Source organism: Sorghum bicolor, chromosome 6, assembly GCF_000003195.3.
Source record: "Sorghum bicolor cultivar BTx623 chromosome 6, Sorghum_bicolor_NCBIv3, whole genome shotgun sequence".
Classification (NCBI taxonomy): Eukaryota; Viridiplantae; Streptophyta; class Magnoliopsida; order Poales; family Poaceae; genus Sorghum; species Sorghum bicolor.
The window spans coordinates 39,382,767-39,404,066 of record NC_012875.2 but is presented as its reverse complement, the minus strand read 5'-3'; the positions used below and the strand labels follow the sequence as shown (position 1 = coordinate 39,404,066).

At 42.6% G+C, this 21,300-nt stretch overlaps 3 protein-coding genes across 3 annotated transcripts; all 3 read right to left on the bottom strand.

Moving 5' to 3' along the window:
* LOC8070984 (mediator of RNA polymerase II transcription subunit 15) lies at window positions 1,123-4,065 on the bottom strand. The gene is made up of 2 exons (XM_002446276.2): window positions 3,869-4,065; window positions 1,123-2,468 (listed from the first exon to the last, which is right to left on the bottom strand). The coding sequence occupies exons 1-2, from the start codon at window positions 4,063-4,065 to the stop codon at window positions 1,379-1,381; spliced, it is 1,287 nt and encodes a 428-aa protein (XP_002446321.1). The 3' UTR covers window positions 1,123-1,378.
* Window positions 10,619-14,456, bottom strand: LOC8070983 (4-sulfomuconolactone hydrolase). The gene is made up of 10 exons (XM_002446275.2): window positions 14,180-14,456; window positions 14,028-14,099; window positions 12,800-12,879; window positions 12,597-12,696; window positions 12,458-12,511; window positions 12,281-12,358; window positions 11,857-11,954; window positions 11,708-11,765; window positions 11,123-11,244; window positions 10,619-10,901 (listed from the first exon to the last, which is right to left on the bottom strand). The coding sequence occupies exons 1-10, from the start codon at window positions 14,405-14,407 to the stop codon at window positions 10,745-10,747; spliced, it is 1,047 nt and encodes a 348-aa protein (XP_002446320.1). The 5' UTR covers window positions 14,408-14,456; the 3' UTR covers window positions 10,619-10,744.
* Window positions 14,835-19,259, bottom strand: LOC110436454. Its single transcript, XM_021463552.1, has 2 exons — window positions 18,176-19,259; window positions 14,835-16,858 (listed from the first exon to the last, which is right to left on the bottom strand). The coding sequence occupies exons 1-2, from the start codon at window positions 19,257-19,259 to the stop codon at window positions 14,835-14,837; spliced, it is 3,108 nt and encodes a 1,035-aa protein (XP_021319227.1).

The window sequence follows — 21,300 nt, the reverse complement described above, 5'->3', positions numbered from 1 at the left end:
GTGCGTTGCTACGGGATAGTTATATTTTTATATTAAAAATATAGACATCGCAAGATAAAATAACATCACTGTAAAATTTAAGTATCAACATTAAATGCAACCCAAAAAGTTATGAAATTAACATAGTCATAGAGGTTTGACGACGACGCAGTGGTTGAATGGCCTGGTGCGGCGGAGGCTTGGCGACAGTGCAGTGATACGTCCATTCCAACGTCGATCTGATGATGGAGGTCGCATGGAGTCGTCACGCTGATGATGGAGGTTGATCGATGGTGGAGCGGAGGGCACACTGAGGAGGATCATTAGTTTTGGTGGTTCAACGGCCTGGTGTGGAGGCGGTTTGGTGACGGCGGCTTGGCGATGGCGATTTGGAGGTCCGTGCGAGAGCGGAGTGGAGCACGTGTAATTTTGTTTGGCGTACGTGTTTGGAGTTCGTGTGTTTGTTTAGAGTAAAGTACCCGATTAAAGCTTAGAGTGTTTCCTTTTGTAGCCACGTACTTCAGTGTGAGCGCATGATTTGTTTTCTTTTGGAGCACGTCGTCCATACGCTTTCTTTTGCATCCACTACTTCCTTGCAAGCGCTTGATTTGTTTTCTTTTGGAGCCACGCCGTCTGTATGCATGATTTTGTTTCCTGTTGGAGCAACGCACGGGATCAAAGGGGAGGTGACACCAAGGTTACACCAAACTAAAGTTGCACGAAAAAAATATCTTCCTTTTGTTCTTTTTAGTTGTATATAGGAGAAATCTTACTTTCTAAATCATCGTTTGGAGAGTTATTTCCATAAAAATCGCATTGTATATATATTCTCTCTCCAACAGTTTTTCTATATCCCATACGTAGTCTAGAGAGCCATTCTCGTCTACTAGAAGACGGCTATATTTGAATGATCCTTTAGAAAAGCTGTTGGAGGGCAGTTTCTTACTAAAATCTCTGTTCATAGTATTTATAAAGGATTTGGAGAGTCTCTTGGAGGAGTAAAATAATGTAGAGGTGAGTAAAACAGGATGACAAATATGAGAGGTCAATTAGAGTACATACAAATTAAAGCATGTGGAGGGCTGAAATCTGGATAAAGGAGCCATACTTTCAGGGATAGAGGATCAAAAATTGAGGAATCCATTTGAATTAATTGATCTGGAGAAGTTAACTTATGACAAAATGGATCTTAGTTAGCAATCACAAAATTTCCCCAAAGAAAGAAATAAATAAATAAAATAAACAAAAAAAATGGGTAAACAACTTGATTATATAGTTAAGTTTCAGTTCAGATGAACACTACAACACTACGATCTTTAAGTATTATATAATCCAATAGTAGACGCAAACGGCACGACTGGTTTTCTCGCACGAATCGGGCAAAGAAGCCCCAGCAACGCTACTGCTCCCTTCCATCGGGGATCCCATGCCACGGCAGCGCCATCCCACTCCCAGCAATGCTGGCCTGCCCCTGCCCCTGTCCTGGACCTGGCTGCTCCAGCTGCAGCATCGCAGGAGGCAACGCCGCCTGAGAGTGAGAGCTTGAGCTGCCGTCACCGCGAGGCGCAATGTATGCCTGCCGCCCGCCCAGACCCAGTTGCCACCCGCCGGCCGCCATCACCTCCTGCTGGTGCTGTTGCTGCAGCACATGCAGCTGCCGCATCATCACGGCCGACGCCATCGCCTGCTGCTCGCCGGAGGAGGCCACGTCGCCGCGAAACGCCGCCGCCGTCATCATCTCCTCCTGCTGCCGCTGCTGGTTCTGTTGCTGCATCAGCTGTGTTACCATGGCCGGTGGCAGCGCCTGTCCAAAGGATGCACCCTCGCCGCGTGACGCCGCCGCCGCCGCCGCTGCCATCATCTCCTCCTCCTGCCTCTGCCGCTGCATGTGCTGCTGCACCATCACGGCCTGCATCAGAGCCTGCTCATTGGAACCCCCGAGCGCCTGCCAGGCGCCCGCGGTCATCACCGTCTCCTCCTGCTGCTGATGCTGCTGCTGCATCACCACGGCCGGTGCGAGGGCCTGCCCGCGGGAGCCGGCACCTTCGCCGCGTCCGGCAGCCACGATCGCCTGCCACGATGCAGCGGGCTGCGCCGCCTGCCACCCGCCCGCGGCCTGCGCCTGCGCGAACGCAAGGCGCGTGCGCGCGGCGGCCTCCTGCTGCTCCTGCTGCTGGCGCTGCGCAACGGCCGCGCGCACGCGCTCCAACTGCACCCGCTCGTCTTCCACCACAGACTTCTCCAGAATGAGCTGTTCCTCGGTGCGGTTGAAGCCTTCCACGTGTCGCTGAGTCATGACGTTGAAGGTCAGCACCTGCTTCTCGAAGTGCTCGAGAAAACTTTCCACCTGGGCTACCGTGTCATCGTCCCATTTCTGGGAGCTTGACTTCTCTGTTGTGGTGGAGATGCTGCTGCTGCCGCCGCCATTGATGGGCTCAACAACGTCATCGTCCTCTTCATAGTCTGCGAATACGTGGTAGGGCAGCAGCCTGGGTCATGATGCGAAGAACACAACACTATTAGTTTGTCAGTTTAGAGTGTCTGCTTAGCATGCCAACACTTGAGAACGACTGATATTCGTATGAACAGTTCCAATAGTACAAGATATAGTCTCAAAGGATTTTGAAATTAAATTGCAGAATATGCATGCATGTACGACCCTTGCTGTTTTGTTTAGGCAGGTGTATGAGCTTATGAGGTGCCATTAAAGAACGCGAGAACTAACCTTGTCACTTTTCAGGGACGCATCTAGAGCAAGCACTAATATATGTTAATTAATCCCAATTTCCTTGAAATTACAATTAATATTGTTGGTGCTATATAGCTCCAAGGATGAGTTTGCAGAACAGTGTGAAAAATGTTTTCCATCTATGAACAAGCAGAGAGTCTTAGATCTTAGACCAATATAATAAAGAGATCAATCACTCAGTTCTGGTAATGCACTTAGCAGCTGACATTCAGTAGTCCCAGCTGAAATACAAAACAGTAACTGGAAAAAAAAGATGAGCTATCAGGCTAGAACAACTTGACAACAGTGGTAATTTTACATTCAGATGCATTCCTGTAATGTTGATTAAAAAATTAATTATGAAAGGCTATCGAATATTCTGATAGGTAATAGAGTTTTTAATTGTAGTTTTTCAATCTATTGATATCACTCAAACATCTGTCCCTACAAATCTATCACTTATGAACATGATATTTTGTCAGAAATCATTAAAGAGAAATCCAAACAAATCATACATCTGTCCCCTACAAATCTGTCACTTAAGAACAAGATATTCTGTCAGAACTCAGGAGTCATGAAAGAGATATCCAAACAATTCATTCTTGGGCAGGGTAATTGTGTTCCATTCCATGTTTATCGTATGCTGAAATTAATCCACATAAATCCAACAGAATCATCACGTTTGATGATTCTCTCATGTCATTCCAATTTTGACATATACACCCATGATAAATCTCATACGCACCAGCTAGGTTGCTGATCTATGCATATAGATAACTCTTGTTTTTTCCTGAATCAAACAGTGCCACTCCAAGGGATCATGCATAATGTAGCTCTTTTCCCAGAAAAACAAAAACAATCAAACTCGACGCACCAAATCCTATTGAACAAATCGCAAGCCATGAAGCCAAATCAATCCACGAAATCAACCGCGCGTTCACTGTCCCCTGACGACGAGGTAATCCCAAAATCTCCTAATAACGCGCATTTCGGTGAAAGATCCAAGCGGAATGAACCGTGCGTATGCACAGCAAATAAATACACATACATACGACGCTCAACCGCGTGTGGTCAGCGGTAACGCTAACATCACGCACGAAGGCCAGCCGGCCGAGGGGAGAGAGAGAGAGGAGGAGGAAGATCGAACGCGCGCGCACGCACCTGCTGACGGCGTCCTCGACGGAGGCGAAGGGCGTCCTGAAGTCAGGGTTTAGGGCCTTCCACGCGTCCTCAAATGCCATCTGTTCCGCCGCGCGCGTCCGCGCCGCCTCCGCCGAGACGAGACTCCCGGATCCCTGCGACGGCGGCATTCCAGTTCCAGCAGCGACGAGGAAGCCCTGCGGCGGCGGCTGCTGCATGGCGGGTCGGGGTCGCGCTTGTTGCTGCTGCTGTAGTAGGGCTTGGTCTCCCAATAGTCGGTGACGCTGCACAGTGGGGTCAGCGGTCGTCCCTCCTTGGTCTCCTCCCATTCTCCCTCTCCTCTCTCTCCCTCCCTCCTCTCTCTCTCTCTCTCTCCTTTTTTTAATTATTTAATTATTATTTTGGCTCTTGACGATATAGATGCTTATTATATTGCTTAGACGTGAAGTACGTATATAGAATCTTGGGGTGTCACGTTGTTTGCGTGTTGACTGCTGTTGCCAGTGCTACTGGATTTAATTGGATATTAATTAATGTGTTCTATATAGATGGAGGTAATAATCATTAATTTTATGAGGAAGCTACGCAAGAAAATCGTAGACTACTATGACCACTAATGTTACTAAAAACGTATTTGGTAGAGCTTTACATATATAGCTAGGTCCTAAAAACTAATTTGCTTCTAATTTTTTCAGCCATCGTGAAACTCATTTTAGCTTGTTGAGAATCCAAATCCTTTAAGGAGAAACCTCACTTGAAAAACTGTGTACTTAATATTATTTGTACTGTAGTGATTTTGCAACGTGTCAACGTAAAGCCGTTTATGATAACAAGGAAAATAAAGGAAAAAAGTAAACCACCTGAGCATTCTATGGGCTACTTTAAGCGATGTCATAGGTATTACGTTCCTTACATTCATACTGTACAAATATATGCGTGATTTATAAGTAATATAATGCACAGTAAGGTGTCACAAATGTCAAATAAATGCAATGTAAGTTCCCCAAAAAATAATAAATCAATGAGTCTTTTTTTATCAAAAGTATGAAGCATATTTGTTGGCTTTCTCCAACTATTTTTAATATCTCACTCCTAAATGCTAGAAGGCAATTCTCTATTACAAATCCTAGACTATTTTCAATTCACCTCAGCTATTTTTATATTTTGTTTGTCTCTTGTACATTATATTAGTAACCATGTCCTTTTCTTTTTATTTTTCTCCGCGTCCTTACACCTCTAGATCGGACAATTGGATGCACACGTATCTTGTGGCGTGATTGGATTGATTGTATCAAGTGTGCAAACATTGAGGGTAGTTAAGATAAAAAGATATTGAAGAGACGGTTTTCTTAATCTTACTAAAAACTAGATTGAGAGTGGATTTTGGAAACTCTTATAGATGCTAAAGTGATTGTTTGGATCATGGCTCGATTATTATAATCTAGATTATGCATAGGATTGTTGTAATTAGGATTAGGAATTATAATAATCAGAGTGTTTGGTTTAATAAATTATGGTGATTGATTATGATTGGTTAAAGTGAGAAATTCTTATTTTATCCTTTATAGTTTAGAAGTTGCATTGGACAATCAATTAGGGCAAAATTTGACTTTCAACACCCATAATCCTCTATAACTTTATTTCTCTTGGATTATGAGATTACGGCAATCAAGAGATTTGATTATAATAATCTATCATATTATCAATCATGTGTGGATAAAAGATAATTAATTTGATTCGGAGGGGTAAAAAAGGGCCTAAGACTATGGGCATGCCATAGGTTCATTCTATAGCAAAATAATACCTCCTCCATCCTGTAATATAGTGCATTCTAGAATTTAAAATTATCCTCAAATATAATATATTATGGAGGACAAAACCTAATTTTATATTAAATACTTTCCATTTATCAACCAATCACCATTAGTTACGTTGATGATAGCGTCTAGGGTATATGTATCTTTTATGTTCTTTCTTAATTTGTCTTAATTTTTTTTAGAATGTGCTATATTATAAAGACAGAGGGAGTATATAGTACAATCTAGTCTTATGCATGCCAAATTAAAATATCCACCATTTAAATATGCAAAGTTGGATATTTTTCCCATGTCTCCCTTCGCGCCAATGTGAAATCTCATCATGATTGGTGTAGGTGGGAAGGGTATTTCCTGTCCTATACAAAGAGAAAATAAGTAAAGGTATAAATATATGTGTACTACTGGATTTAATTTCCTGTTCTAGTGATTTAAGTAAAGGTAAATATAAGTAAAGGTATTTCCTGTTCTACTGGATTTAATTTGGAAACTAGCTACTATCAGTCTCTTATGTTATGTACTACTCTACATGTAATATAGCGCAGTTTAAAAATTTAAAGCAACTTAAGGAAATTAGGCACGGGGCATCGGAGATGGCAGGGGTCTGGGGAGTACCATACACGTGATATTGATCGTCCGGTCTGAGAGAGAAGACTTAAAAACAATCTAAATGGTTGATTTCTACAAGGTTATTTTCTAGGTATATTTTTTTAGTGGAGGAGGGCTATCTTAGTGAGAGAGGTTATATGGGGTAGACTTAGCATTGAAAATGATAGTGGAAGAGCAACTTCAACAGTTTTGCAAATTTTGTTTAGTAAATATTATTATTTACCAACTCCCAAAACAATATGGAGAGAGAATAAAAAGGGCATCTCCAAGTGTTTGGCAATTTTGACTTGGAAAAAAAATCTACTAGTTCCGAAGATCAACGGAGAAGCATCAGGTTGTTTGTTGGAGTTGCTGGGTATAAATACTTAATAAAGGACATATGCATGTGCCCATGGATTAAATCTAATTATAAAGTTCCTCCTTAAATTATGGTTTACTTTTTAACAAATTTATCAAATCTAAACATAGACAATCTATGTACAATGCATCATATTTTAATATAAATTTTAGAAGTCGTAACTATATTTCAGGATGAGAGAGTGTATAATACACTAAATGTGTAAGTTATCATATATTCAATAATATTTTAGTATATGCAGCTTGTGCTCACACAATAATTGAATGTCCCTTTAAAACGCAAGAATTTATAGGAAATGTACAAAAATTATACAGAAATCAATTTATTTTTTTAGAAAAAATGTAGGAAACAAAAAAAAATCGTGTGCACTAAAGAAACCCTGAATGTGTGATTCTACATGGCTCGCTTGTGCAAGGCTGTCAGGTGCCAGCATGTCAAAATGATACTTAGTCTACTATACTATATTTACGGAATATAAAATGTAGAAATAAATAATTAATACCTATAAAATTTTTCTCTTCTATTTTTTCCTTCCATTTTGGGTGTTTAAGATAATCTGAGATGATTCTAATGATATCTTGCTATCAAAACTGTAACATAGCGGGTTTTTATGTATTACAAAAATACGAGCCTTCAAACTTTTTTTTGAATATATGTGTGCATGTAAAGGTTAGGTCAATACAAATCAAACATCTTTCCTTTTCTCGCCCTGAATTCAAAATCGTAACTTTTTAAAAAAAATTGCAACCACAAACCTCGTGTGACACCATTGACCAAATGCAAGTCAATGCCATGACAAGATATTTTTGAAATGAAATTGTTCTCCAAATAAATTAAAGGTTGAATTCACGCCACGCTCGAATTCAACGCAAGACCGCTTCACGTACATTTTATTTAAAATGAAAACCCAACTCCCTAATTCTCCCTTTCTAAACAATATAAAATTAATATATGCATTTCATAAGCATACAAGTATGGTTGGTGTTGTTATCTGGATTTGATTCTATCATAAATCTCCTTGAGAGAAAGGAAAAATCATTTTTCCATTTCTAAACGTCCACCTCTTGCTCCTTTACTTATGCACGGCGCTCCCCGCCGTCATTTCACTCCGCGAACCAGCTCGCGCTGCCCCACCTCCACCAAACCTAGTCGACCGTGCGGGCCTAGCCCACCCAAGAGTTGGTCACCGCTGGGCCAACTTTTGCCTCCCTCTCGGCCCAACCAGCCACTAGCCCAGCCAGCCCAACTCTCTTTCCCTCCCTTCGGCCCACGTGGATAGCAGCAACCATTGCCCTGCTCATCTCTCACTGCGCGTAAAAGGGCATGTAGCCTAGTGCTAATGAAAGCCTCAAGTGGTAGGGGCGTCCCGAATAAATATGAGGCCCAGTTCAAAACAACAAATGGAGGCCTACCATCTATTATCAAAATCTAAAAAAAATATTATCAAATATCAATATATTACAAAGACAATATATAAAAGATTAACTAAATAAAATATGAATTGTGCATGGAATTTATACTAGGCAATGATCTCCGTCTGGCGTCCTAATTTGGGTCCGGGCGTCTATGATAGCTACTAGGTCTCGACTCTTGAGCAACGAACAACACCAAGGGCGATGAACAAGTCCAAGAGACGAAGTCACAAATTTACGAAGGGTTACAAACTTATGTGAAGAAGAATTACCGACCATAGACTTTTCTAATTCACGATCATGAACTTAATGTGCTTTCTCTCGAAGGAAGTAGCAGACCACATTTATTGAGTCTCTGTAACTAATTTACTAATTAAAATAAACCTAAAATTATTATATATATTTAGAACACTTAGTAAATTTTGGGGCCCATAATTTTTGGGGGCCCAATTCGGTCGCACAGTCTGCACGGCCTCTGGGACGCCCCTGCAAGTGGCACCTAAGATCCTAGGTGCAAAAGGTTACAAGGCCTCGGTAGCACATGAGGCCTTGATTTTGATTCTCGCGAGAACAAATTTTTTAGGATTTAATGGCTGTGTTAGTGTAGGCTATATTGGCAGTGAGATGTCTATAGTGACTTCCTCAACCTCATCTTTAGGATTGTCGGGATCATAGGGGTGGTGTTTACGTACAAACGTTCATAGGGGTGAGTGTATGTATGTTATGAGCATCTACTTTGTGTTTTGTACTGTGTAATCTCAAACAAAAAAGTTTGGTCTTAGGTTCGACTACCCGTGAGAAGGAATATTCTAGGATTAATGGCTCGACAACAAGGCGACTATGATGACTTCATCAATCTCGTCTCGATAATTTGTTAGTCTAGTTTTTGAAGGTGCTTATAGCGGTAGAGCATGCGCTCATTTATAAAGGTGATTGTGCATATGTTATGGTGTCTGCATTGTACTTTGAAATGAATATGACGTGTATTATACCATTCATTTAGAACAAGTATTTGGACTGTGATGTCAATAACATGATACAACAATGATATTTGTGTAGATGAATTTCTATTAATATATCTCACCCTTTTTTTTGTCTCTAGCTACACTAATATCGCGGGGCACGTAGTTAGCGTTAGTAGGAATACATGTATTTGAATGGAACGTGATGTCCATAGCATGATACAACAATGTTATTGTGTTAGATGAATCTGTGATATTGCATCAACCCCTATTTTTTCCTCTCCGGCTATAGTAACATTGCTGGCATGTAGTTAGCATCGGTAGAAATACATTATTAGCAGTGTCGGCACCTAGTTAGCTAGCATGGGAAGAGATACACTATTAAGGGTGCTACTCAAATACTCAATAGAGTGAGTATCCATTTCACTCGTGTAACTCAATAATGTGTTCTGCAGTCATATATGTCTATAGTTATCACAGCTCAAACAAAATGATAATACTGAATGTAATTTACTCGAGACTCAATAGCTAATTAATAATAAATCGAAATTCCTATCATCGTAGAAGCAAACATTTTGGTTATACATGTTTACCACATTTTAGTCTGTGCACCTTTAGATCATTGCTGCATGCTTAAGTAGTGATACTTCATCCCAAATTATAATTTTATTTTATATGCATCAAATATTTTTTCACCCATAATTACCTTTCCACGTTCTCATTTTTCCAAGAACGCACCGTACATACATGGTTCAATTTCAAAGCAAACAGTCGAACAATAACAGATGCATATGTGATTGAAGACAAGGGTAAGTAGGCAAATCACAGTGACAAAGCACAACTCTAGAGCTGAGAGTACCATTCTAGCCAAACACCTCTTGTAGACAGCTCCAACTAGGGATGAAAACAGATCAGATACGGACGGATATCACTGATATCATATTTGTTTTCATATTTCTGGTCGGATTCGGATTCGAATACGGATAATGTCAATCATGTCGGATAAGATATGATTGGATGTCGACATCATAAATATACGATTTAAGTATTCGGATACGAATACGGTATCGGATGTTAAACATTCGGACCCGGATACGGACAGATCTAAACCTCTCTAAACGAATTCGGTCTCGAATACGGTCGGAAAATATCCGTACCGTTTTCATCCCTAGCTCCAACTCCACTCAGAGCCAGCTTCAGCTGGATTTCTAGAGTGGAGCTGCTCTGTGTGGAGTTGGAGCCATGCCAAACAGGCCCTTAGTTCTAGAAAAATTTTGGTTTTCGCTATTTGATAAACATTGTCCAATCATGGATTAACTAGGCTCAAAAGATTTGTCTCGCAAATTATAGGAAAATTGCGTAATTAGTTTTTATTTTCGTTTATATTTAATGCTCCATGAATGCGTTCAAACATTCGATGTGACAAAGAATCTTGACAAATTTTAGGTTTTTGAGAGGAAGTAAACAAGGCCTTGCTATGTAGATTTTGCTACCCACCTATATATATATGTAGCTAGATACGCAGTAAAACCCATATATCTAGAAAATATTAAAACACATTTTATTTGAAGCGGAGAGCCTATATATATGTAGCTAGATACGCAGTAAAACCCATATATCTAGAAAATATTAAAACACATTTTATTTGAAGCGGAGAGAGTATATGTAAACACTGGAAAATAGGACAAATATTCCCCTTGATATAGTTGATTTGGAATACAATGTCCTACCAGCTACAGTGATCATGGAGTAACCCATGCACCTTGGAATAGTTGGCTCACCGTTTTCCCCAAGATCCAATCCAAATCTGACAGGGAAACAGGTATCTTGCCTGCGACAAGAGAAATTGCCTCCCTTGCTCCTTTGTAGCCACATTCAGGAACAACATAGGGAAAGTCACTGCAGACATGTTTAGGGCATAATTAATCCATGGCAATAGTGTTCGTACCAGATCAATGATGAAGGGATTATATTATTTCTATGTTCAATACTAGATTTCCTTTACTTTCAGTGAGGACCATCGAGTATGTAATTGCTGCTGGGGTTTCTGTGGTGATTCAACACTTGTTTTTGTTAAAGGGTATGATCAATTTAAACTATCAGTGGGTCTGTGAATTCACCTTCCCCACATTATTCGATTGGCTCCATAGTGAGATATCGCACGGGAAAGAAGCTGAGCAGTGTCTTCATATGGATATGCCTCTCTTGTGATGCGGAAAAGAGCACTGTATTTGACATAAACCTGTTGAAGTAATGCATCATGGCTTTAGAGCAAGTATAGACTTATAGTGATACCAAAACACAAAGTAGAAGTGCACTACTCCCCTCTGTTTCACAATATTTGTCATTCTAGGATTCTTTTTTTCCCTCAAATTACATCATCCTCACATTCCAAAGCATCATTAGTTGTACTGTGTGAGATTGGCTAGAATGACAAATATTGTGACGGAGAGAGTAGTAGCTAGGCAACTTGCTACAATCTGGCACTAGGGGTCAGCTTTATTCTTGATGCAAGTACTTAACAAAAAAAAAATCAGGTCAGGTACTGCTCTCACAAAATATGTTACTGTCCCATGATCTCTGAAAGCAAAACCTGAGGGTGCTATGTCAGCTGATACTGAAAATGGCTTGCTTGAACAAGGAATAATATCTTTCATGATCATATTCATCTGCTAATAGACAAATAAGAAAATTTCATACATTACCTGTGGGAATCTAGATAAGTTTAGAAATGAAGAGAGTGCCTTCTCTTCTTCATCGTTCCTGTATGTCAATCCAACACATAAGCTACTAGGCCATAGCTTCATATGAATACATTCCTGCAAACTATGAACAAACAAAAACAAAAGCTTACGTTGGTGGCTTGCAGAAAGACATATGATCAAGAATAACAGTAGTTGCAGGATAATCCCTACAGAGCTCCTCTATTTCTTGAATATATGGACCAATTCCCTGCATACACAAGAACAAAGAATAGTAATATAACTTAAACTCAGTAACAAAGAGCATAGTTAAATCCCTGTTACATTAATCCATTCATGCAAATTTATTTTGCAAAAGAAGATGCAGATGGGGTTCTCATAAACTCATCTAACCAGTAACTTGTATAATTAACAGGGCTAAGAATTTGCTCATCTCTTTTAGCTCTAATGGCACAACCTGACAATATATAATAACTTTTTGTCCAAATGTTAACATATTACTCAATTATTTTTTGTCAGAATCTCAAACTGCTATAATAACTGCGGATACATCTTGGAGAGGAATGCATCTTTTACCTTCATTGTCAGTATTGCAACTGGCGCTCCAAGTTCTCCTGCCTTCGAAAATAATGACCTTCCGACCTCATTGGTCATCTGTTTATTTGAAACATTTTTTTTTCTTCAGGCCACATTGATCATCAATCCCAATTAATAAGTAGAGGAACAATGTTGCTCATTTTCCTATTTGCAAACCTTTTGACCAGCTGGCCATAAGTTTGGGTTGAACCTCACAGCACGGTATTTTTCCTGGTGATAAGCAAAGGGACTGCATATTAGAAAATAGCAGAATGGATGATTCCTGTTGTGTTAGAAGAAAATTCCAAGAGGTTACTTGTACAATCAGGTGTTCAAGCTGTTTAATCCCACTCCCATCGTCTGCAGGATTCGCAAGACAGCAACCAATGAACTTGGATGGATATTTCTTCAACGTACTACAGGGAAAAAACCGAAAATGAAATAAATTACTGATATAGTCATATGACTAATTCAGGTGGTCTCGGATTGAAATGGATCAATGCAAGAAAAATATCTTACCTAGTTACCAAAGAATGATCAAACATATGATTAATAGGTTGAACAATGAGAGCCCCGTCCACTCCAGCTTCACTCATACACTAAAGAAAAGAGGAAATTCTCAAAACAGTTCACTAATCAGCAGCTCCCCATGCATCAAGTCTTCTGAGTTTCAACAAGCTAATATAAAGGACTGATAATAGTGACTTAGTGAGATCAAATAATATTAAATACAGTTTCAAACTAAATTTTCAATAGCAAGTTCCAACAACAATGGGATACAGGAGGAAACACCGCTAAGATGGCAAACAGGTTGGGTAGGTCCACCATGTGTTGAGAAACCAACAATCCACCAGCTGAGATTTTTTTTAATGTACGCTACAGAATGCCCTATGTTGTTTCCTTCATTCTTCCATGGTGCCAATTTTGTATGTTTTTTTTTTTTTGAAGAACGTGTCTGAGCACATATTTTTCAAGAAGGTTAGCAACAATACCAAGAACTGGAAAGGCCAAACTCACAGAAGAGATGGCAACATCGAAGGATGGCACATCATAAGAAGCATTGGGCACAATTGGAGCGCCTGGTTGACGAATGGAGACAACGACAACGGCAGAGTTTCGTCTGTCGTGACGCCCAAAAGTGGAGTAGACATCACGCTCATGAGCGAGTTGTGATTTGTGAAGAATCGAACCAGAGGAAGCCTCCATCCAGGCCAGAGCATGGCAAAGCAACTACAAGAGCCCCGACAATGGCCTCTAGTGAGGCAGCATCAACAATAAATAAATTATGACAAACCCCTCACGCCTCACCTCGATTGAGGTGCCAAAGCAACGAATCAGCTCTTTAGCCATCTCCAGCCGAACTTCAGGCATGAGCATGACAGAAACAACATTCATTCGGCCCTCTCTGCTCCTCCGGCCCTAACGACATGACAAGACCATGAAACGGCAGATCCGCACCTGATCTGGTGGGGATTTGGTTCGTGGAAACATCGGTGGATCGGAAGGATTTCAGATTTGGGGGTAGAGGAGGTTAAGCGCTACATTGTGTACGATTTTACATCACACGGATGAAAATGCGCCCACCAATCCGCCCACTAATCTATCTATTACCAGGTGAGGCCACAATTCATCCGGCCGCCGATGGTCAGAGAGACTCTGAAACGAACAGGCTCAAGGGCAACCTCAAGTGCAGATGAGATGAGATGAGATGCGGCATTATATTTCTGATGGAAGTTGTCTGACTGACCTCGAGCAAGAATTCGTCGTCGCCACGGAGCGTGGGTTCCTGGCCTGGGAAGTAGGGGTACTCCTCCTTGGCCTGCGCGGATAGAGTTCAGAATCACAGGTCAAAAAAAAAACACTGCAGAAGGATTACCCAACTCCCCTGCGAGGACGCACCTGCTGTGGCGTGGCCCAGACGTGGAGGTGGGAATCGATGACCTTGCAGGAGGAAGCAGGAGCGGCCATGGCGGCGGCAATGGTGGTGGTGGTGGTGGAGAGGAGCAGCCGCCTCCTTGTTGCTGCGGCCGCGAAGGAGAGGAGGTCGCGGGAGGCGGTGGTGGCGATGGGGGACAGGAACCTGCACGGAGCAACCACAGCCACTGGTGATGAGGACGATAAAGCCATGGAGGGCCTGTTTCATTCCTACTTGTACGTACACTATGCTTGCTTGTCATCATCAATTTTTGCACAAGGTCCTCCGAGCTTCCATTCCGTTGGTTTCCGGTGGACGTTGACACGGGGTACTGTCTGTGCCTGCGTCACACAAGTTGCAGTTTTACAGATAACAACACAGGGCGGGGCTCGCGTGAAGCAAAAAAATTATTCACTACTCACTGTAAAATTAGGGAGAACGAGATGACCCTCGGGGTCTGTCGGCTGCATGTTAATATATGTGAGGAAACGCCCCTCACGGGGCTTACAAGATAGATTATAATCTGTAGGTTGTTAGCAACTAACTACCTATACTCTAGCTGAACAATATGCTAACAACCTTGTTACAAAGATCCAGCCGAACTATAACAAACTCCATCTTTAACACTCCCCCTCAATCTTAGCCACTAACAAGGCCAAGATTGCTTCTAAACTGTTGCATCTTGACTGCAGATATCGCCTTAGTGAAACCGTCTGCAAGCTGATCAGCAGAATTTATAAACCGGATATCAAGTAACTTGTTTGCCACCCGTTCACGGACAAAGTGGAAATCAATCTCTATATATTTCGTTCGTGCATGGAAAACAGGATTTGCTGATAGGTATTTGGCACCAAGATTATCACACCACAATCTTGCTGAGGAGGGATGCTGGATGCGCAACTCTGCTAGTAGTTTCTGTACCCACATCATCTCAGCAGTGGCATTTGCTAGCGCTTTATATTCAGCCTCGGTACTGGACCGGGAGACTGTCGCCTGTTTTCTTGCCATCCACGAGACAATATTAGCACCAACGAACACAACAAAACCACCTGTAGACCGACGATCATCTACACAACCGGCCCAATCAGCGTCAGAGAATGCACTGACCAGAGTTGAACCAGATCGTCTGATCTTTAGCCCCATTTTAACAGTGCCACTGATATATCGCAAAATTCTTTTAACCGTGCTCCAATGAACTATTGTAGGGGCATGAAGGTATTGACACACCTTATTGACTGCAAATGAAATGTCTGGCCGAGTAAGAGTGAGGTACTGCAATGCACCTACCACACTCCTATATCGTGTAGAGTCATCAGGCCCGAGAGGATCCCCTATATTAAGGCTGAGCTTCTCAGTGGAGGAAAGAGGTGTGTCCACCGCCTTAGCTCTGTCCATGCCTGAGCGGGATAGCACATTTGCCGCATAGCGCTCCTGAGATAAAACAAGTCCATCCGAAACTCGGTTGACCTCAATGCCTAAGAAATAGTGTAAATCACCCAAGTCCTTGAGAGCAAAGTCACGCTGCAGATCTCTTAGCAATGCCTCGGTTGCTTGAGAAGAGGAACTGGCAACAATAATATCAACCACATAGACAAGAACAAACATGCTGAATCCGCCATGGTTATAGAAAAACAGTGAGGTGTTGGCTTTGGATGCCACGAAACCAAGCGACTCCAACCTCTGACACAGCCTGGCATACCAAGCTCTTGGAGCCTGCTTCAAACCATAGAGTGCTTTATCGAGTTTGCAAACATATGCAGAATGAACAGAATCTACATACCCTGGAGGTTGTTGCATGTAGACTTCCTCTTCTAAGAGACCATGAAGGAAGGCATTCTGAACATCAAGTTGTCGAAGAGACCATCCTTTTGATACAGCAATGTACAGAATAAGACGGATAGTTGCAGCCTTAACAACTAGGCTAAATGTTTCTTCATAATCTATACCATATTGTTGTTTAAACCCTTTGGCAACTAATCGTGCCTTGTATCGATCAATAGTTCCATCTGCTTTGCGCTTGATCTTATAGACCCATTTGCAGCCAACAATGTTTTTCTCTTTAGGGCGAGGCACAAGATGCCATGTCTTATTTTTCATCAATGCTTGATATTCATTATCCATAGCCGTGACCCAATGCTTATGACCGAGAGCTTCTTCTAAGGTTGTCGGTTCTCTTGTTGGAGCTTTCACATGCATACACCAACGAACAGTGCCATCAGTACGTAATTTAGGCTTTGAAATACCTTTGCGAGAGACGTGTGGATGGCTGCTGGGACGTAGAGATCGTAGGAGCGACCTCAGTAGCCACAGCCGTAGAGGATCCAGTGGCAAGGATCTCTGTTGGCGTCGGCATCGACGTAGCGCCTCCCCCGTGGGATCAATCTGTGGCATAGAACTCAGAGGCGTGGGGAGATGTGGCGCAGCAACGGCCACGGACGATCTCGCGCTGGTAGCCGGATCAGCAGCGGAAGCAGAGCTGTTTGCCACCAATCCCGAAGACGATGTGATCGGACCGCCTGCTGCGCCGCCGTGCGCTGGGGCAGGAGAATCCACCTGGAGGGGCGCGCTGTCTCCAGCCGGGGAGCACATAAGATATCCCGACATGGTGGCGCTATTCAACCCTGTTTCTTCTCCATTTAGAGGAGGATTTTCACCTACATTTTCTGCAACATCAAAAGAACTAGAGGAGCTATTAGATGACGCAGGAGAAGGCAGATGCTGGTGCAGCGAATTTACGTTCCCAAGGCTAGTAGATGAGGAAAACAGGTCTGGTAGAAGCTCAATGTCTTTACGGAGTCTAGCTCCGGCATTAGGGTGCAGTGATGGAAAGGGAAAAACATGCTCATCGAACACAACATCGCGGGAGATATAGACACGCTCACTCTTAGGATCAAGGCACTTGTAGCCTTTGTGAAGAGAGCTATAGCCAAGGAAGACACATTGTGTGGAGCGGAAAGCTAACTTCCGAGAATTGTATGGCCTAAGATTGGGCCACACGGCGCACCCAAAAGTGCGAAGGAAATTATAGTCGGGTTTTTGTTTGAGCAGTCTTTCAAACGGAGACTCATCATCTATAACTTTAGACGGTAGTCTATTGATGAGATACACGGCAGTGGAAGCTGCTTCGTCCTAGAATTTTAGGGGCATGGACGCATGCGCAAGAAGAGTGAGGGCCATTTCAACTTTGTGACGATGTTTGCGTTCTGCCGAGCCATTTTGTTGATGGGCATGGGGACAAGAAACTTGGTGAGTGATCCCTACGCGTTTAAAGAAGGAGTGCTGGGCTTGATACTCGCCACCCCAGTCAGTTTGGATAGCTTGTATCTTGCGGCCGAATTGTCTTTCTACCAGACTTTGAAATTCATTAAAAATAGAAAAATCTTCAGACTTGTGTCGCAACAAATAGAGCCAAGTGAATTTACTATGATCATCAATAAAACTAACATAGTATGAGTATCTTCCAACTGAACTAGGAGCAGGGCCCCATACATCTGAAAAGACTAGATCCATTGGACTAGCTGACACACTGGTGGATTTGGGATATGGCAATTGATGACTCTTGCCTTGCTGGCAAGCGTCACAAACTCTATCATTATTTGACTCATGAATAAAAGGAAGCTTATGGTGATCTAGGACATGCTTCACAACACGCGGGGATGCATGACCAAGGCGATGATGCCACAGGGACACTGGAACTTTGAAGGCGCCAAGCACCTGTTTATTTGATGGAGATGGTGACGCTGAATGCAACGGGTAGAGGCCGCCCCTACATCTGCCTCTGTGAAGAGTTCTCTTCGTCCCCTGTTCCTTAATCAAGAAGTGATCCGGATGAAACTCAACATAAACATTGTTATCCTTGGCAAAGCGATTAACAGAGCAAAGGCTTTTATGTGCTTGGGGAACATGAAGAACATGATTAAGATGAAAAGATCTACTAGGGGAACATAAAGTGTTGTGACCAACATTAGCAATCTCCATACCTGCGTCGTCGGCAGCATGAATCTGGTCACCACCGTGATACTTGTTGCGCATCGTCAGGCGTTCCAGATCACCTGTGATGTGATCCGTAGCCCCAGAATCCATGTACCAATTCGTATCTACACCGTACGAACTGGGAGTGACCGAAGACGCACTCTTTTGTGGCGGTCCATTGTAGTTGGAGTCGAACCTCTTGTAGCAGCGATGAGCGGGATGTCCTTCTTTGCCACAAATCTGACAGAACACACCTGGCTGGAAGTTGCGACCATGGCCGCTGCCCCCATTGCCGCTGTTGCCGCCACCGCGGCCGTGGCCGCCATTGCCACGACCAAGGCCTCCACGGCTACCACCTCGAGTCTTGGTGAAGGAGCCGGGGCGGCCGTTCCTAGTGGCGGAGTTTGCGGAGTGACCGCCTGTCGGTGGGTTTAACCCTTTGCGCTGCTCATGCGCGATGAGTTGCGCATACAACTCGGGTATGGTGATGGGTTCCACCCTGGTGGCGATGGAGGTGACCACATTGTCGAAGTCGTCGTCGAGGCCGGTGAGGATGTACGTGACGAGGTCGTCGTCATCAAGTTTCTTCCCCGCCGCAGCCATGTCGTCCGCCAGCCCTTTCATCTTGCCAAAATAATCAGCAATGGAGGAGGAGCCCTTGGACGCAGTAGCAAGGGCCATGCGGGTGGAGATGATCCGAGCGCGGGATTGGCTGGCATGATGGGCCTGGATGGCTGCCCAAAGCTCAGACGCAGTAGTGGCAGCGGAGACCTGAGAGAAAACCTCCCTCGACAATGACGAGAAGAGGTAGCTGAGGACCTGCTGGTCCTGAGTAACCCACGTTTCATACGCAGGATTGGGTTGAGGATCGGGTGTCTTGCCGGTGGCGGGATCGGCGTCGCCTTGAAGGTACGCTGCGGGAGGGACAGCATCCGGGCGGATGTATTTGCCGAACTGGGCGCCTTTGATGGTGGAGGAGACCTGGGCAAACCACATGTTGTAGTTGCCGCGACCAAGCTTCTCAGAGACAGGTGGAAGGAAGCCAAAGGTGAAGGCCGAGGAGCCGGTGGCGGCGGCGCTGGACGTGGCCATCTGTTGGATCTACTCCGGTGGGAGAAAAAAAAAGCTCGATACCATGTAAAATTAGGGAGAACGAGATGACCCTCGGGGTCTCTCGGCTGCATGTTAATATAGGTGAGGAAACGCCTCTCACGTGGCTTACAAGATAGATTACAATCTGTAGGTTGTTAGCAACTAACTACCTATACATACTCTAGCTGAACAATATGCTAACAACCTTGTTACAAAGATCGAGCCGAACTATAACAAACTCTATCTTTAACACTCACTAGGTCCCAAATTATTCATCTTAGCAAAAAAAATTTCCTACCGTTCCACATCCTATAGTTCTGATTCACCCCATTATTCACTGCTCACTAGAAGGGATATTTTTTTAAAAAAAATAAATTTTACCACTCGTCTTATTCAAAAAAATTATACAAACATAGTTCAATTTAAGTTATTTTTGACGAACTTTTATTAATAAATCAAGCCATAACAAAAGAAGTAATATTTTGTATAATTTTTGAATAAGATTAATGGTTAAATTCAATGTTAGAAAGATCAAATGTCTTATAATTTATTTATGATGAATTGAGTACTTTGTAGCCTTTCGAAATATTTTGCCTCCTCCCTCCCTCTATTCTCGACTTCCTCTCTCTCCCTCCCTCTCCCCAAGCGACGGCGCAACGGAACGGCTCCTCCGAAGTAGTGGCACATCGGATGGCCACCAACGCGGCCGCGTGACAGCACAGACGTGGCTCCTGACCTGAGCATGGCCCTCATGCAGCGGTGGTGCCTACCTAAGGTTTTTTTTATAGGAATTTGCTGATCTCTATCCCTCACTGTCGTCGAGAAAGAGGAGAAACTTGGCATGCAAAAATCCTAACCCTAAATGACCCGATCTACTTAAAAGAACTTACTAAAACTAGTATAATACCGCTACGGTAGCATATAACTAATGGCGTTAAAAGCCCTTCCACCTCCTATGAAATGAAAATTCAGGTGGAGAGACTTTACTCTCCCAGTGTTGACTAAAAAAACAATTTCCTTTTCATAATAATAGAGTCATTGTTTAGTGTTGCACCAGCAATCCCTTTCCATCCTTTTGTAATCTCTCTCTTTGCCTGTGCTTGCTTAGACCTAATATTTTGCATTCTTCAATGTTTATTTGTCTCACCTTCGTTTTTACTCAGGTATTACACTTGTGCATTCTTCAATGTTCATTTGTCTCACCTCCCTTTTACTCAGGTATCACACTTGTGTTGCACGCGCTCTTTTTTTTGCACGCTTAGCTTCATACTACAAGAAATGTCAAAATAATAGATTATTAAATTATGTGATTAGTAGGTTATAAAAGCTCGAGATTTCTATGTAGCTACTTTTAGCATGGAATTGATATGGATGCATCAAACCAACGCGGTGGTGATCACAGAGAGATTTTGTAATCAGCTCAAGAAAAACCAAATTGGTTTAGTGCCCTGTTTAACTTGCTTCGACGACCAAAACAAAATGATTGTGCGAGGCTGAGGAAACCATTGTCTGCTGCAAAGTGCAAATAAATTAAATAAGGTTTAGCCAAGAATTATATTGCTTGATATAAAAGAACAGGAAGCAACGATTCAGGTTTAGACATAGCTTCTTATATAGTAATTTTGAGAGCTTGTTTAATTTTTCAAATTACAGACAATCATTTCAGACCATAAGCTGCAAGCCTTCTAATAAAAGCAAAAACTAATTTTAGGATTTCCCTCAATCTATCATGATCAGGATTCAGGATGAAAAATTGTCAAGATTGTGGGTTATTTGTGGTCATCATAAATGGGTATTTTTATATGCCTACAGAATATTGAAGTCATGCAAATATGATATTTGTCATCTCTACTATAATTCACCAAACAGAATTATGCTTGGTTCACCCAAAAAAATCACCCACACTGAGGGCCTTAAACATTGTGTACCTAGGAAAACGCACACAAGATTTTGTCTCCATCAAAATCAACGTCTCAAAACCAATCATGATCAAATCCAATGGCTGTAGAGGAAAGTTTGAAGCCTACATCAAACTCTCGAC